At 45.0% G+C, this 17,749-nt stretch overlaps 2 protein-coding genes across 6 annotated transcripts; one reads left to right on the forward strand and one right to left on the reverse strand.

The window, feature by feature from the left end:
• Positions 1–352: 352 nt before the first annotated feature.
• Positions 353–2,499, forward strand: LOC147042912 (uncharacterized). The gene has a single exon (XM_085935041.1). The coding sequence runs from the start codon at positions 417–419 to the stop codon at positions 1,965–1,967; it is 1,551 nt and encodes a 516-aa protein (XP_085791167.1). The 5' UTR covers positions 353–416; the 3' UTR covers positions 1,968–2,499.
• shroom1 (shroom family member 1) lies at positions 2,436–17,378 on the reverse strand. Of its 5 annotated transcripts, none has more exons than XM_085935033.1 (10): positions 17,324–17,378; positions 17,156–17,224; positions 7,614–10,322; positions 7,357–7,543; positions 7,217–7,263; positions 6,514–7,098; positions 5,818–6,321; positions 5,340–5,427; positions 4,973–5,245; positions 2,436–3,846 (listed from the first exon to the last, which is right to left on the reverse strand). In XM_085935033.1, the coding sequence occupies exons 3-10, from the start codon at positions 10,166–10,168 to the stop codon at positions 3,598–3,600; spliced, it is 4,488 nt and encodes a 1,495-aa protein (XP_085791159.1). In that variant the 5' UTR covers positions 10,169–10,322; positions 17,156–17,224; positions 17,324–17,378; the 3' UTR covers positions 2,436–3,597. The 5 variants fall into 5 exon arrangements, with proteins under 5 accessions (XP_085791159.1, XP_085791160.1, XP_085791155.1 ...); XM_085935034.1 differs by lacking the exon at positions 17,324–17,378 and adding an exon at positions 10,429–10,542 and having other exon boundaries at positions 17,137–17,317; XM_085935029.1 differs by lacking the exon at positions 17,324–17,378 and having other exon boundaries at positions 17,156–17,317.
• Positions 17,379–17,749: the final 371 nt, after the last annotated feature.

Consider the following 17,749-nt stretch of genomic DNA (forward strand, 5'->3'; position numbering starts at 1 on the left):
GCACGCCGCCCATTTTATTAGGTACACCTACGTGCACAATACATTATTTGATTGACACTGTCAAGAGACAAGTAAAAGGATGTAAAACCTGTTATGGATGGAGCCAAATTTTACGATTAAAACAATGGGGGGAAAAACATTCCCTTGAAATATCTTATGTGGAATGCAGATTTTTGATTAATAATCAAAAAATGCTATCACATAAGTCACAATTGAAATGTCATATTTTGAAATAAAACATGCTTTCATGTACTTCATCTCAAAGTTATGTAAAAAAAAAAAAAAAAAAGGTTCTTGCTGTTTGCATATTAAATATCACGTCACACATAGATGCAGGTAGGCAGGAGGAGGAGCCGGTCAAGGTGCACTGACAGCGTCTTTCTTTTTCTTCATTTATTTCCGGGAAAAAAAAAAGAATGTCTTTGAGCCGAGAGCGCATTGTATCTGTGATTCTGTCCGAGGGTGGCCGTGTGAGTAAAGCCAAGCTGCTGGCGTGCTTTCACGGTGCGCTCGAGTGTGACAACCATGATGAGAAAGTCCGCAAGAGAGAACTCTTCAAGAGTCTCGTTAACAGCGTCGCCTACGTCAGGCGCAGCGACGATGGCGTACCATACGTGCTGCTCAAGAAGGCCTACCAGAGCTCCCACCTGGGGACAGAACAGGAAGAGGAACGACCTGCGACTGTGGCGCAAACAGGTGAGCAGGGTCCACCTGAAACTGTGAGTTGTTCTGGCCAAGAACATGCTGAACAGGAATATAAAGGTGATGACAAGGTGGAGGAAGAGTCCGCAAGTTGTGCTCGTCAGGAAGAGGAAGCGAGCCCATCTAAGACTGGAGTGGACGTAAGGATCTGTGCTGAACTGGAACAGGAATGCATTTTTCAGACAGGTGATCTTGAGCAGCGTCCATCTGAGACTGCTGTGAAGGCAAAGAGACGTTCTGGACAGGAACATGAAGCCGAGCAGAAGGAACAGGACTTAAAGAGTTGCGCTGAAGACGATGAGGAAGCAAGCCAAGAAACAGATGAACAGGGGCAGGATCGACCTGAAGCTGTGGGGGACTCACAGAGCCAAGCAGAATGTGAACAGGAACCCAAAGGAACGCTTTCTCCTTTTGAGCTAGCTTTGCAGAGGAGCATGATTTTCCACACGAGACCCAAGCCAACAGTGACTGTAGATATTCCCAAACCATACGGTTTGCCCCTTAGGATGCCCCCCATGAACAAGGCCGAGGTCCCCAAACTGAAACCGGACCCGGATGAACCTCCCAAAGCAGATCCCTTCCCAAGTAAGACAAAGACTGCTGCCAAGGTGTCAGAGGAGTCCAGAATCCCCTCAGCTGTCCCACTGGAGCCATCCGAGCACGAGTGGTTGGTCAAGTGCGCCTCGGGCCACTGGAGTCAGGTCTATGGACTTCTCCTGCTGGATCACCACCTTGCTGGAAAACAGGACTTCATGTCGGGGTTCACCGCGCTGCACTGGGCGGCCAAGTGCGGCAACTGTGACATGCTGGTGAAGATCCTGGACACGTCCCGAAAAGGCGGCATAGGCGTGGACGTCAACGCCAGAACCTACGGCGGCTACACGCCTTTACACGTGGCCGCCTTGCACCGACAGGACTACGTGGTGGTCATGCTGGTGGGCGAGTACGGTGCAGACGTAAAGGTCCGGGACAATGGCGGCAAAAGGGCTTACCACTACCTGCACCGGGACACCGCACAGAGCGTCAGGGAGATGTTAGGAGAACCCAAATCTCAGCAAACCTCTGAGAGACTGGAGGAGGCTGACATCTTCCCGGAGCTTTCTAAGGGTTTGCATTCCATAAGTCGCTTCTTCCAGCCTCATATGTCGGCCCAACGGAGGAAGCACAAGCAAAGGCCCATGTCCTACTCGATGGGGGATGAGCCCCAGGACCAAAGACACGACACTGCGTTCAGGCAACGACTGGCTTCAGATGCATTTGCATAATTTGTTCTCGGAGGCTACAGTTTGTTTGTTTTTTTTGGTTGCTGTGGTACCTACCATCATGTGGCATCTATGTGGCACCAAAGAACAATGTTGAAGTAAAGTTTTGGGGGAAAATTCTTGCAGACCTGATTAATCAAGAGATAATTCCACACATTCAAAGCTAAATTTGAATAGTGCAAATGCCATTTGAGTGAATGGTATCAACTACAAAGGCATCGTTTTGTTTTACATTTTTTTAATTAAAGGAATTTTGGGATTGTGAACTGTGATCATAATTAAATTTGATTTCAAATCATTTTTGTTAATTTGAGATTTTTATGTAAATGTAAACTAGTTTGAGTGTCACTACGTTACAATTCCAGCAGAGGGAGCACAAGACCTCAATAATCCTCCAAAGGCTTCCCACTGAACTACTTTTATGACACAAAAAAACACAAATTAAAAATAAATATAAATTATCACGTGAACTTTAAAGGGAAAGGTTCTTAATTTATTGACGGCAAGACAAACAAAAGTGGAATTTACAACTCCAAACAGGCACGTGTGACTCAGGGGGTGACAAATTTGTGATGTCAAAATTTGTGAACTGCCTCCGCATGTCACAACAAAGCAAGACTGAAGAAGAAAAAGAAGTCAAGTTTTCAGGGCCACTGGAAAGCGGAATCCATTTTGTGGCTTCAACCACAACCTTGAATTAAAACATAAATATATGATACAAAATAGTCCACAGCACACATCGGATGTGTGTTTTCTTTTCAGGTCATTTCCTGAGGGGCGATCAAGAGTTCAGATCCATTCATGACATCGGCATGAATATTGTTCACAAACTACCACAGCAAATACGACATTCACACACACATCCATCTGTGGAAGTTAAAACATGATTTTTAAAATAATGGAATTGTGTGAGTAACTACAGGTTTGTCAAAATCTATACTTCAAGTATCAAGTAACCAATGCACACTGAGGATGAAATCTTATTTATTACAGTGGAACCTCAGAAGTTGAACATTTATGAGAGTCTTAGTATTTTTTCTTTACTTTAGATTTATGGTGCAGTATTTCTTGTTTATACTTGTTACTGCTTCTAACAACATTGGCTGTACAGTTAATTAATATAGGATGGCTTCAATTTCCTTTGACATGCCTTCCTATGCCCAAGTTTGTTTTGAAACTAGAACAGTTTGAAAGTCAACCATCATTACAGAAGACTGTTCAAATTCAGGGGTTCCACTTGAATTTATCACTTTTTTTTTTGTTTGTTGTTGCAACAATTGCATTTGCACACAGTCCTTAACGTACCTTGAAAACAAATATTCTTCATAATAGCGGACAAAGAAGGGAAAAGAAACTTGCCGGATGGAGTAAGACTGATTTACAAATGAAGAAATGTGCATTTCTGTACTGTTACAAAGTGCTTTTTTTGTTAGCGTTCACCTTTTTCTTTTGGTTTTTGAGTGCCTTGATTTACTTATGATTTCTGCTTCGTTATTTGCAGGCTCGCTGTGCGAGAGACTAGTGGAACTATCCTCAAGCTAGTAAACGCGATGCTGAAATCAAGGCACAGCGAGGATGAAAAGTGTCAGCGAGATTTGCAGATGTGCATGCTACCTAAACAAAATGTCCGCCCTCAGAGGCTTTTGGCGAGGGCCTCCAGCTGCTCCTCGCCGAGCTTCGTCTTCTCCTCCAGGTCCTTGCGGCGGATGAGCAGCGAGGCCTTAGTCTGCACGAAACGCCGGTAGTCGCGCACCTGCTCGTCGCTCAGCTGGCGGGACAGGAAGGTGGACACCAGGCTCTCCCGTCGGTCCAAGTTGTCCTTCAGGTCTTTTGCATCTTCCCGCTGCTTGCACAGGAGACGGTGACGGCTTTCCAGTGATTCCTAACAAACACGGAGAGACCATGTTAGAACATGTACATTTTGGCTATAAGATCTCAAGATGTTTTTATATTTTCAGTTTCTATTTTATATATGACTTCCTACTGTCTCCACGTGTGCCTGTTCACATTTATGTACAGTATACACACGCCTGTATGTGCCTAATTTGGTTTCCAAGAAAGTCCACAATAAGAATTGTTTGGTTTGACTGAAATGCTGTGGACACATGTAAAGAAAAAAAAAAAATCATTATCATCATGTAAAGCAGTTCACTGTGTAGTCAGGGCTAAAGTTAAGTGCTTTAAAAGGGAGGTGCAGTGGTGTCTTGTTTCAACAGATGATGCAAATGTCATCGAAACCGGTGAGCCGCAGAAGTTTCGGTGAGGGAGTGAGTGTAAACAGTCGGGATGCTGATAACGGCGACAAACGACGAGCCCGCCGGGTAGTCGGCGTCTTTAGCGCATTCACATATGAGGAAATAAAGCCTGGAACTGAGCTCAGATGGAACCTGATGTCAACCACTGAGCCCATTTGAAGTCATGATCTTGACGCATAAATCATTAGGCTTAACCCGAGAAGATAAGGCTAAGAAGCATGAACTTGGCATTTTTTGCATTCCACGCGGTGAGAAAAGCTGCCCTTCACCTCGCAGCCGTGTTTGCTGTTCCAAAGTCAACATGAGAGAAGGAGAGAGCAAACTCTCACTTTTATGCTTCAGTCAGCTCAATGCGGGAATTTTAATTTGGATAGTTTGTCTGGCCTGTTGTGTAAATTCTGAAATCCCAGACAAACTGTTATAAAAAGCCTGAAATAATGTCGACGCATCACACTTTATTGCCCCCGAAACTGAAGTACAAAGGCCGGCCATCTCTTGCAAGTTGGGGAAGAACGCACACGCATCATATTTTGATCACGAGGAAGATGGTAAGGGCGAGCCCTCGGGTTTGTCCACAGTGTCCACAGCACAAGTCACGTGAGTAGTTAACACCAAGACTGGGCTCATATGGGCTCATAATAACACAGCTGGCTTTTATAGTGCAGTTGACCATGCAAATATTTTCAAATCCAGATAATTGTGCTAAAATGTTTGTTGATGTGGATTTGATTCCATTGGTTGAAAGATCCTCACCTTCTCCTCAGCGTCCGTGTCCTGGCCCACCGTGCTCAGAGCGTTCTGCACCCTGGCCAGTCGGGCGGAAAGGCACAGGAGCAGGTTGACCACCCTCTCCAGATCCCCGATGAACAGGTTGTACCTCTCCAGCTCCAGAGGCAAACAGCGCTCACGGACCAGAGCCTCCAGAACCTCGCCGTGGGCCGTGTTCGCCTGGATTTCCGCTTGGAGTTTGTCCCGCGTCTCCTCCAGCGAGCGCAGGCGCTCCTCAATGTAGCACACCAGCATGCTCTGCAAGGGGAAATTGATTTTCAACATAAATGTTCAGACTGTGAATAATTTGGGATGATGTGATCTGAGCTCCTTTTTGTCACTTCATATTGACCTTCTTGTCAGTGAGGTCATCTGTGCTGCAAATCTCTCCACATGCAGCTATAAGGCCATCAGGTGACCAAGGTGGCTCGGTCTCACAACTGTAAAAAATAAAAATAAAATGACTCCTGCGCTCTTGACTCTTTATTTACAAAGGTTTCATTTCAATCTCTCTCTCTCACTCACTCACTCACTCACTATGTCCGCACGCGTGCTTACGTTTGCAGAAATCCGAGTGCAAGTACTGCAGTAAGCAGATATGCAGGTGTGCCGGAGCACGTGATGCCACACAAAGGAACACGGCCCCCCCGTCTTTGGGCACAACTCTAGTGTTTCATAAAGAAACACTAGACACTTGTGGAAATTCTCATTAGAAGACTTTTTGAGTGCATTTATTTTCTTCGTTAACACAATTGTATCCACTCACTGCCAGTAGGATTCAGTACATAAGAACAAAACAAGTTGCAGACTTTCTGGTCCAGGTTACTGACCTTTGTGCAGCTCCCTTCTGTTCCTGTTTCTTTTTGTAGTGCTCCTCCATCAGCAGCGTGTCTTCAGACAGCAGCTGCTCCATCAGCATCAGCGCCGTCTTACGATTGGTTAACGGATAGAGCGCGGGGGCCAGCGATTGGTCGGCGTTAACCACGGCTTCCACCAGCTCCTCCCAAGATGGTCTCTTGTAGGGACTTGCCAAACTTGCTGTTTCTCCTTCTGATGTATGTCTCTCCTCAACGGAATTCTCTTTTGACTCATTGTATTCCGTTTTGGAATCTGCCATCTGCTGATGGGAAACACTCTCGCTCGTCTGGGAAGGAGGGAACAAAATGACAGGCTCGTCGAAAACTGAGTCCGGAGTCTGAACGTCCTGCTCTTGAGGCAGAATCCATGAAGACGGATCTGTGGTCACGCCGCAGCTCAGGGACACTTGGTGAGCAAGTGGTAGGGTGTCCTTGTCTGGTTCGACCACTGACTGTTGGGAAGAATTGCCAACAGCCCTGAAAGGAAGAAATATGATGAATATCACCTATTTATGGCAAGAATTGATTTTTTTTTCCCAAAAGCTCAAGGTACTAGTCATAAAAAAAAAAAACAGGTTCCCTTTAATCCCACTGTACAACAATTATTAACTAGGTCACCGTGGATTAGTTTCTAAAGCTGTGAATTTTTTTTTTTGTGGTAAATCTCACCTGGAGCTCGGTTTGTTTTCACAAAGTGGATTTATCTGTGTGGCGGAAGACACGAACGACCTGGCCTCCCTCTCACTGGTTTCTTGGCTTCTCGGGGAATTCCGGTAAGAAGGCGCCTCGATGGGAGCTTTGCTGGACAGGAACTTATCTGTGGGAGGACTGCAAGATCCAGAAGATTGCCTTTTGCCCTTAGAGGACAGGCAAGAAGTCGGGGAGTGGGATCTACTTAAGGATCTTCTTCCTGTTGTGGGCTTAAGTTCAATATCCTCCCCATCTACCGGGTCAGAATTGTGTTTCAAGATGTACTTTCTCTGTGTCAGGTCAGAAACATCTGTTTGGTTTTCCGCTGGATTCGGTCCATACTTCTTCCTCCCACTTTGGTTCCCCTGAGCTTCGCTGACCTCAGCAAAGAATGAAAGGTTCCTCCCGTCTCGGCCCTCTTGATCCAGCTGTTCAGAACTCTTACTCAGAGCCATCATCTTTGTTATCTTGGATGCTCCCAGTTCTTCCATGGATTTTCCTCTATGGGCTATCACACGGTTTTGCTGCTGGGCCTCGGGCGTTGTGTTCATACGCTTGTGGACACTAGAAATGACATTAAAAAATAAGAGATGCAATTTTTCTCATCATGATATATTTGAAATGAATGTTGATTTGCCATAGTCTGGAGATAATATAATTTTACTCGAGCACTGATACATACCTAGAGGTTTCACTGGAATTCACTGGTTCATCATTACTGTTCTGTGCCTTTAGACCAGAGATGGGGAAAAGTTTTAGTGAATTGCTTTTATTCCTAACATAATCAGAAGAGGATAAAAAAAAAAAAAAAACCTCCCCTACCTGAAATGCATGTGGTGTGGATATGGATCTGTTCCTGAAAATTGTAGGTTCTTCTGCTTGATCCAAGAGACTCTCCACGGAGGCATACATCCCAGGGGATGGATATTGTCTTTCCTTCCATCTGGATTGGTTTGATTGCACTGAGGGATGGTCAGAATTGGCTTGTGCTGAGAAGAACTGGGTGTGCCTGAGTGGAAAAATATCAAATAGTCATGCAAAAAGAAAACCCAAACTTTCCATTCCGTCTCCTATTATACCTGATGGAACTGGTGGAGGAATCAAGAACGCGTCCTGCAGACTGGGGTCTGTTGAGTTTCTTTTTGATGTGATTGGCCTCAGTACTTGGCCTGGGACCCCAGTCGAATGGTTTCTCTCCCAGAGAGTGCCTCTGTCTGGGGGGTATTGGTAGCTGTTGGGGTTCCGCCACTTTCTGGCCTGTCTTACGCTCCATGTATGCCACCAGGGCCTTGTGCTGCAGGTGCTTCAGGTTTGTTCTTGAGGCGCTTGAGGCAGAGAGAGCACGACCCCGAGTCTCAAAGAGCTTCCTACGTGCCGCCACCAGCCCCTGCTCTCCAGGTTGCACGTGATCCTGCCACTCACTGTCCAGCGCAAACAGGCCGTCGCTTTCGTTGCTAAAGGAACGACAGGCCGAGCGACTGGGGCCGACGCCGAGCTGGTGGAGCTTCTCCGGTTCAGAGTAGCACATCTTTTTCTGCTCCGGAGTCAATCGTTTGCGGCCGCCGATTCGTGACGGTACCTGGGGCTGGGCCACGTTTGCGGACCTCCTATTTTCTATCGCTGTGTTGGTTTGATCAGGACTCTGCCTGACCTCTTCCACTATACTCCCTCTTTCTGTCTCCTCAGAGGCTACAGATGGGGTGAGGGTGTCTGTGGATGTCTCCGAATCTTGTGATGAGGAGAAAGAGTGAATCACCAGAGGCCTCAATTCAGGTTTTGGCTTGGAGCGATGCGCCGATGCCAATTGCAGATCCCTTCTTTTAAACGACGTCTCCTTCAGGACTTTAGACTGGGCGTCCTTAAGTCTCTCTTTGTAGTACTTTTTATAGGACTCGTCCAGCGTGTTATAGGCGACAGAGTCGACTCCCCGAGAATCGTTCTCGGTCACGTCCGCCTGCGGAGCTCTCCCGTTGGTAATAGACGCATCTTTGACACATGTTTTGTTATCTTTCACAGCAAATTCAGCATCCTTTTTGGACATCATTGTTGTCCTGTTAGCTTCAGTGAGATGGTAGAGAAGCGGTGTTGTTTCTTTGCTTATCCTATCACTGGCTACGTCTGTCAGTGCTTGTCTTTTCCCCCACTTTGTCGGCTCCTCTCGGTTAGGCTGGTCGGTTGCTTCGTTGCCGGTCAGTGAGGGGGCTTCCTTTGTTTGTAAAGTTGAATGTGGGGAGTTGTTCTCAGGCCCGCAGTAAAATATGGGATTGCTGGTAGTGTGGCGCCCAATCTCTCGACTCTCTATGTCAAGTTCTTCAAAGGAATCCCAACTCTGAGAGGAGCGTTTTGAAAAGGGGGCGGGTTTGTGATTCTCCTGATCTGAACCTCTTGGGATTAGGCTCTGGGTGTCCCTTTCATCCAGGACCTCTTTTATAGGTATAAATAAATTTTCCATTGTGCTGTGACATCTTTCTCTTTCTTTTGGCTGAGGTCTTTCCAAGACAGCGGAGGATTCACTGGCAGCTTCGGAGCCAATCACAGATGCAGAGTGCGTTCTCATTCTGGCTTCTGATTGTTTACATAGTCCTGTGACAAAGTAGAACTGACCCTTATGATGGATGCTGCTGTTGATAAAGCCTGCCTGACCTGAATTCCAAGGGCTATGACCATGAGCTGGCTCTGAACCAATCCAATCATAAGCAGAATGCGCCCTTTTTCGTGGACTCTCAAACTCACCACTGACGGCGTCGACCTTGCGCAGATCCTCTCTGCTGCATCCACGACCGCTTGATAGCCGCTTGGGCTTCGAGTGCTCGGACTGGCCTTTGGGAGGTAACTGTCTCGGGAAGTTTGTTGGCTTCTGCGGATTGGAGAGAGCCGTGATGCAAAGATGGGCTGGGTTTATGGAGGTTCTGTTTTGTTCGTAAGAGGGAACGTGAGAGCGGTAGTTTGGCAGCTGCAGGATCTCCCCTGCTGGCACTGCCCTTCCATCGAGACTAATGACAGAGGTACTTGTCTCTGGTTTAGCTGTACCCATTTGAGGGACATTTGCTCTGTGAGGGAGTGGATGATGATGATGATTATGGGCTCTGGACTGTTGAGGGTCACTGCTGTGTTGACCATTGTTGTTGTCTAAGTTTTTAGCAGCTGTGAAACTATCTTGTCGTGCTGGGACTGGAGGAGGAGCAATGGACTCGACTTGGGACGGAGCCCTAAGAGCCACCCGTGGCGTTGATTTGTCATTGGTATGGAAATTGCCATTCTGGATATGGGTACTATTGCGATAGTTCTGCGAGATGACCTCCATAGATCGATACAACTGGTCCATGGTTTTTACGTCAGACTGCAGAACCTGGTTGGGATGACAAATGGACTTTAAATATTTAAATTCAGCATAGTGGCCGAAAGAGCTGGACTGCAGGTCGTCTGGGAAGTGAAGTGAAGGCGGGTAGTCTGGTGCGGTGGAGCCCCCAGAGAAGGAACTGTAGGCGGAGTCTCCTTTGCCGTGCTGGTGGTGAGCAAGTTGTTCCACAATGCTGCTGTTGGACTTGGCTGGGGAGAGCCGGCTGACGGGCATGCTCAGAGGATGTAGGTCCACGTTGCTCATTCTCTCAAAGTGGAAGCTGTAGGAATCCATGGAATAATGCTGCAGATGTCCAGGATGAAAAAGGGGAGCTGCAGCTGGGCAAAGTGCCACCAACACATTGGCACAGGTCGCTGGCTAATTAGGTCATTTTCCCACCCCCTCCTGGCTGATTCAAATCCTCTGGGAATTGTCTGCTCTAAAGTACCTGCAGAAGAAAACAAAAATGGAGAGCAGCTGTTAGCCTGAAATATGATTTGGCCCACAAACCAAGCCTATGAGTCATGGTTTTGGAGGTCAAAACAATTCATCACCTGTTTAAGGGAGTTTCCCTGATACTTTGCATCCAGCGGGCCTCTAATTAGACCTCGAGGTGGGCTGAGCACGTTGCAGCACAAACGTGAAAACATTCTCGGGATTCCGCGGAACTACAGTGCACAACAAGAATGTTCATGTGACACCTAATACCTCTTTAAAAAGCCATTGTTGCCCTCCCTCTAATACATGTCACCTGTATTTCTTCATTGGAACACGAAATCACTAAGTAGGCCAAGGTAAACGTGTATTTGACTGTGATTTGACCCTAAAAGGCGTGCTTGGCAAATATACCTCTGCAAGTTAAAGAGCGCTTTCATGCAATGATTGTGCATTTATTGCCTGCGTGCTCGTCATCAACGACAAGCCAACCAGTTCATCGGGACAATGATGGACAGGAAGAGATGTGCACATCACTTATGTAGCATCTTTTTATCTTCATGTTTTGGCTGGTATTTTGATAAATAACATCTTTTAGAAACACCTTTGTATGCAGTTTAGCAGTACGTCAACATGGAAGATGCTTGAAAATGTTTTGTAAGTATGAGAAGTATTTGTATATTACGTGGACAAGAAAAGGAATTGGATTTTTTTTTGGAACGTTTCGTTTGCAGTAATTCAGATTTATTCATGTGGACTTGCATGTAGATATTGTCAAGTTTCTTACTTTAGACTGCAGACTGGTTGAAGGTAAATCAACAGTCTTAAATTTATGTCATAGAGACAAACAAAAAATGTGTTCATACTAAATGATTCAAGTGGATTTCATGTGTTACAAATGAATCTGCAAGTCCGGAGGCAAAGTGAGAGCCAGTGAGAGAGGCTCCAAAACAGGGGAGCGCTCAAGTGGAAGTGATGGAGGGGACAGGCAGCGACACAATGTACAGAGAAGGGGAGTAAAGTAAAGTGGGGATGGGGGGGGGGGGGAGGCAGAAACGGGGTGACAAATACCCCCACACGCAACTGAGACAAAACATGACAAGCAACCACAGAACTGCACGGATGGTGTAAAACTATACAAAACTTACCGAAAGTTTCAATCTTGGGCCTGCTCAAGCACTAAATGTCCATGTGCCCTCCAAAAGAGGCAAAATCCAGATCGGCCATTCTACTTTCCCAACAGGAGGCGACAGCGCCAAGTAACCAGGCGAACACGACATTAAGAGGGAAGACTTCCAGAGAGTGCCTTCTCCCTCATAGCCCACCCCTCCCTCTGCGACCCGTGTCTGCCTAGTGGGAGCCAGCCATTGGTCGGCTGATGACGTCTGGCTCTGCCATGGACAATGAGAGCAGCAGAGGGAATATTTCACGTTAGCGCTGAACAACACAGAGCGAGAGAAAGGGGGAAAAAAAAGAGGCCTCGCATTCCTGGCTGGCTTCAAAGACGGAGCACAGCCCGGGCGCCATTCATTCTCAAGGTCCTGAGCCCGGCACATGGAGACTGGCCAAAGCAGGAGGAGAAAGAACGAAGCGGAGCGGGGCGGGGGGTTGCTGGCTGAGTGGACGGGTGACCTCTGGAGGCCTGCACCACCCCCACCAAAAATTTTGAAAGATGAATGATATATACTTTTTTTTTCTTTTATTTTTTACACGCCCAGTCATTAAGAGAGTCATGACTAAAGCCTGCTGTGTTATTCTCATTGGCCTCTTTTAATTATTAACATTGCCAGAGCCACAGTCATACTAACCTACTTTCTCAATGTCATTTTAAACGCACCCACAGTGGCTGAAAATGTGGATGGACAACATACTAGAGGTGGAGAAAGGAGGATCATCGCCTGGCGTGCTTCTTAACCACAATACTAACAACACTTTCTCACGAAGTGTCCGAGATTGCTTCTAAATTGGGAACATTTTACTATTTGTGAAAATGACATTTCCCCAAATCTATTCTACAGATGGGACGAGGGAGAAATATTAGGCTTGACCATAACCTTGACCTTAATTGACCATGGATCAATTACATAACATGAACTGAGTCTTCCACAGGACTTGGCACTCCTATTGTCCATGTCCAAAGAGAAAAGAAGAGAAAGGTGGAAGGGTTTTAGTGTAAGGGAAGGTCTAGTTGCCATGTGATCGGATGGACCTTGCGTTGCCAGGCAGTGCTCACGCTGCCGTCTTAAAATCTGCTGTCACACTCTAATAAGCTGGACATTCCTGCCCTCCATCCAGCACAAACACATGACGATATCCAACCTTTACAGCCATTGTGTGGTCCCATTAGACTTTAGATATCACACAATCAAGCATTCTGTAAGCCTGGCCGTTCAACTATTAACCAGGCTTGCTCAGATTTGCCAGAACACTGCCGCTGATAACCTTCAAATGACTTTTCAGCAATTACTTTTGCATTATTGACCCCACAGGACTTCTTGGGGGATGTAGTCATTTGATCTTGGCATGCTTACTTTATCAGTAGACATTCCTTTACACGAGAAATACAGGTAAAAGACAGTTCATTGGTTGGGAAACAAACAAACAAAATAAACAAAACAAAAAAATCACATTGATATCTGCCTACAAGGCCGGGAGGTGTGCCCTGCCAAGCACTCATTGGTTTGGCAAACACCATGAGCATATGCTGTGATGAAAAGTAATTGAGGACGCACCCAACATCAAGAGTAACCGGTTTGACACGGTTAAAATACTTACTACATTTGTACAGGAAATGCTTTAGAACAATATATCATACAAAACAAATAAACAAGGTCCGCCTGAGAACAAAAACACCCGCAACGTGTGAAAGGACAAAGTGAGCGAGGGGTTAAAAAAACATTGAAGACCAGATGACCCCAGCAGGAGACTCGGGACAAACACCGCAGGACTAAAAAAACAACAGCAAGTGACCCACTTCCTACTCAAAGATGGGAAAAGACTCCATCATTACAGAAAAATGTTACAGTGAAGGGAAGAAAACAAGCACTATTGTTCTTGAGTCTCACTCACACGCCAGACCGTTTGCGCTTTGGACTTCTCGTATTATAGTTCATCGATGACACTTTACTTCCTGATCTTGGGTGCAGTTGTACAGAGGAGAAACGGAATCGCTGAAACGCCATGCTAACCGAAGCATCCCTGTCCCGTTGTCGCAAGCAGCTGACGGCAGACACAATAATGCTTCATTTGCATCAAATAAAAAGCGCCGTCACTGCTCGTTTATCCAACACGTGTTCAGGAGCGCTCAGTTACATAAGTCACTGATTGGACAGGGGGATCATTCTTACCAGCTGGAGGGACACATTTCAAGCTGGAAGGTCATGCAAAAAAAAATTTTTAGGAAGATAAGAAAGGTTATATTCCTGTGAAACTTATGCAATGGTCAATGAAAAAAAATTTGAGTTATTGGGGGGGAAAAAAAAAACACACATTCCCATCACTATTGAAAGACAACATGGCATTGCAAAGTATCGGTACTTGGTATCGGCGACAACTATTAGTGCATATTACACGTAGAATGGTACTGTGTAAATATGTTAAAAGTGTAGTAATACTCTTTATCTCTATGGTGCATCAGGGCATTTTCGCTCACAATGGGCTCCTTTCCATAGCGGGCGATGCAGGTTTTGCAACCATGAAGAAGAGGGGGGGAGGGGCTACCTTAAATAGTGCAAGACAAATGACGCAGATTAAAATTGACAAGAAAAAAAATGTTTGACACATTGTGGACTTTGGCACCTGTTGCGATGATGAAAAACAGACCATTTGACATTTACTTCATCATTTGCCAGTCGGTCACATACGTACTACACCAGTGTGACATTTACCAGGAATCTTTTATTAGTCATATTATCTAACGCAAAACATCCATCACACACACACAGACCTTTTCATTAGCTCCATGCAACCTGAGAGGCTCCTCGGCCAGGCACACGTGGTGCACGCACTAAAGCCACAATTGCTTTTCTCTCATCATCTCTCATACGAGCACACAAAGGATGAAGAGGAGCTCTGCCGTCTGATCTCAAGTGAAATAGCAACAATAAAAGACCTTGAAAGATCAATCAGTAGACTAGATTCCATATTCACAAGTGTGTTTTGTGACATCACGGATTAGTGACAGCATATGACAGCCTAGAATTTTCAAATGTTAATTCAAACATTTAACCATTGTGATCATCATCATGTTAGACTCACTTAACATTCATTCCTAAAGGAAAATTGGAACCAACCAGGAAGGACGTCAACTAATTTTTCCGAATGGAACAATGCAAAGGTAAACGCGCACACACTTAGTCCTTGACATACGACACCGACGCATCGCGATGACAGTCGTACGGCTCCAAACAAACGTTTAGGTGTGGTACACACAAATAAGCATGCACTTTAGGCTGGGGAGGGGGGGGGGTCTTTGAGTGATAACCTACGGCTGCCATTTATCTTCATCACGTCTATCTGCTGAGCCATGAGGCCCGGAGAGACAAAAGAAAGAGGCTCTGACAATAAGTCACAAGTGCACATGAGTGACAGGATGATGAAGACGAGCCTGCGTGTGGTAATGACACATTAGAGCTCCTGAAATGTTAGCGTGGAGCTTACTCTCAACATATTTTCCAGCCAGTTAGAGTGTCGGACACACATTTATGCCGATATTAATTAGCAAATCATAATGACGCAGCATTTTGAGGCCCGAAACAATGAGAATTAAGCAGCATTTAAAAACTATGAAATGTAATGACTGCAAAACAAGAATTATCAATAAAACGTTTGTCAAAAAAACATGTTTTTATGAGGGTTATAAGAACACAGTGAATCGTTTTCCTTCTACTGTTCCCTATCACTTATTAATCCCCGAAGAAAAAATGTTTACCTGTTTTGAACTTGCTCACACTTCCTGATACTGAATCAAGCTTACACAACTTTATCTTCTTACGGGAAACTACTTAAAATGATGTCACTCGAGCAGTGACAAAACCATAACATCATTATAATCTCACTGCGATTTATGTTGAAATGTATTAGTGATTGCTGCCATCAACTAAAATTATGCTACATACGAATGGGGGGAAAACTGAAATGTCCATTTGATATAAAAAAACTCCTTGATATAAAAAAAAAAAAAAGTAAGCACCTGGGTTTATTCACCAGCGTGACACAGCTTTATTTCACTGAAGGGTGAATGTGAAGATTTAAAACGGTGTCACCATTTTTATGGCCAGGTTACGTCTGCGCGGTGACTTTAAAAGTGACATAATGCTCGCTGATAATAATTTAATTGCCCGGACACGACGTGCAAAACGCATCGCGGAATTCACTTATCACTCCAAAAAATCATTACGAATGCAAATTTGGCTGCAAACCGGCTTGAACTTGAAAGCCTTGGAGCCAAAGCTCGCTTTTTAATCGTCTCAGAGGTCTGCCGGGTGTCGTCTCAGTTCATCTCTGCAGTAGATCATCAATAACACTATTTTGCTCCTTTGAGGATAACAGAGGAAAAAAAAAAAGACACATCTCTTGTGTCAACGCCCAAGGCAAATTGAAGTGATGCCTTTTGTGTCCCCCTAGTCTCCGCCCTTCTATTTGCAAGGCCATCTTTTTGTTTCCAGCATCCTTTCTTCATATTTCTGCCTGTACAAACACACACACGCAAACGCCAGACCGTCAAGCTATCGGAAAGATAAACAATAATACATCATTTGCTTTTCTAACAAACAACTGTTTGTGGACTGCAGACAACCTCCTTGCAAGTTTCACCTGAGCAGACCTAGGCAGGGCTCAGGTCAGCGTTAGCACCCCGCAGTGATAGCAGAACAGTGAGGACCAGTGTGCTCGTCCTCACTCCCACCGTTACGGACCAGGCGCTGCATGAGTGCTTACGTTTCAGGCCCGGGACAAAACACCAGTGTCCGCTTTCCCGAGGCATTCATGCCTTTTGTTCCCGCTTTTAATAAAACATAGTCCAGCGTCATTAGGTTGAAAGGCCTCCCCAGTGCATAATTCAGAAGCATGGATCCATTTGAAACCAGTAGAACCGAGTTTAAGGGACAGGACACTGGCAAACAATACAATCTATTACGTTCTGTTGGAAATAAGGAGTGGTAATTATGTCCCTAAAGGTCAAATTATCAACACCTATGTAAGACAAAGGACTAATTATGTAAGAATGGGGAACCATTTTTCTTATGGGGACATTTCAACTACTCTAAATTAGGTCAATGATAAGTTCTAGCGTATGACTGTGAGATCATATTACTAGGGGTGCAAGGTAAGTCGAAAATCTCAGCTTGATATGAACCTTGATTTTAAAGTTACAGTTCAAATCATTCGGTACAATGAGTGATCATATAAAACTGATTTAGTGGTGTTTAAAAATTACTCAAAGTACCATAGCAGGAAATTCAACAAAAACTAAAAGAACACTTCATTAAATATTTACAAGGTACCAGATTTTAAATGTGCATTTATTTTCATTGTTGATTAACAACTGACTTAAATGCATTGTGTTCTAGTAAATAAATTAAACCCAAAAAAAGACGTCAATGTGACAGTGATGCATTCAATGACCAGTTAGGTCAGTGAGTGTTACGAGAACGGTTATTTAACAATTTCCTGAAATCAACATCTAAAACCATACAGAACATGTGCAAATACAATTCTGAAGTGATGCATTTATGTTGCAAAATATTTTTCACGTCGCGTAGGGCGAGGGGGGGACAAAGGCAACAGTTTGACAGGTTGACAACCGAAACTGAGGACGGCAAACACACCTGCGGCCCCTTCACGTACCTGCTCCTCCGCGTTCGCTTTTCGCCGTTTTCACCTCGTATTCCCTCGTCGTCTTCGGTGGCGTTTCTTCTACAAATACAACAAAATTCACTTTTGCATGCAGACTAAGTGCACCTCTGTCGAGCAGTAAGTAAGAATAAGCTTTCCTCCTCTTCCTTAGGGAGTTACCTTGTTCCCTGGAGGAGGAGTGCAAGCGGATGAAGAGTAATGGAACGCCTCGCTGGCCAATTGGAGCAGGTAGGAGGCGGGTTTTGGCTAAAACCAGGTGCTCCCATTGGTCAAAGCGGACGCTAAACGAGGACTTTCTCCTGTCTGCTGGTGAGTTTGGGAACAGAAGTTAATGACGACTACAAGTTGACCCCTTAAAAAACCACAACAAACAAGGTCTACACGCACTGGTGGCATAACACATTAGACATTTCTATTCCAAAGAGAAAAATGATTTTTATCTAGAAACAGAATATCTACATATTTTCCTGAGAGAAACTGCACACACACACACAAAAAAGAATCAGCTCAAATATGATGGAGATGATTGTTCAATGCAGGTATATGATTTTATTCCGTGTACTCTCATCTGCTAATGAGTTAACA

The sequence above is a fragment of the Syngnathus leptorhynchus genome, chromosome 17 (genome assembly GCF_054491065.1).
Source record: "Syngnathus leptorhynchus isolate UIUO chromosome 17, UIUO_Slep, whole genome shotgun sequence".
In the NCBI taxonomy this organism is placed as follows: Eukaryota; Metazoa; Chordata; class Actinopteri; order Syngnathiformes; family Syngnathidae; genus Syngnathus; species Syngnathus leptorhynchus.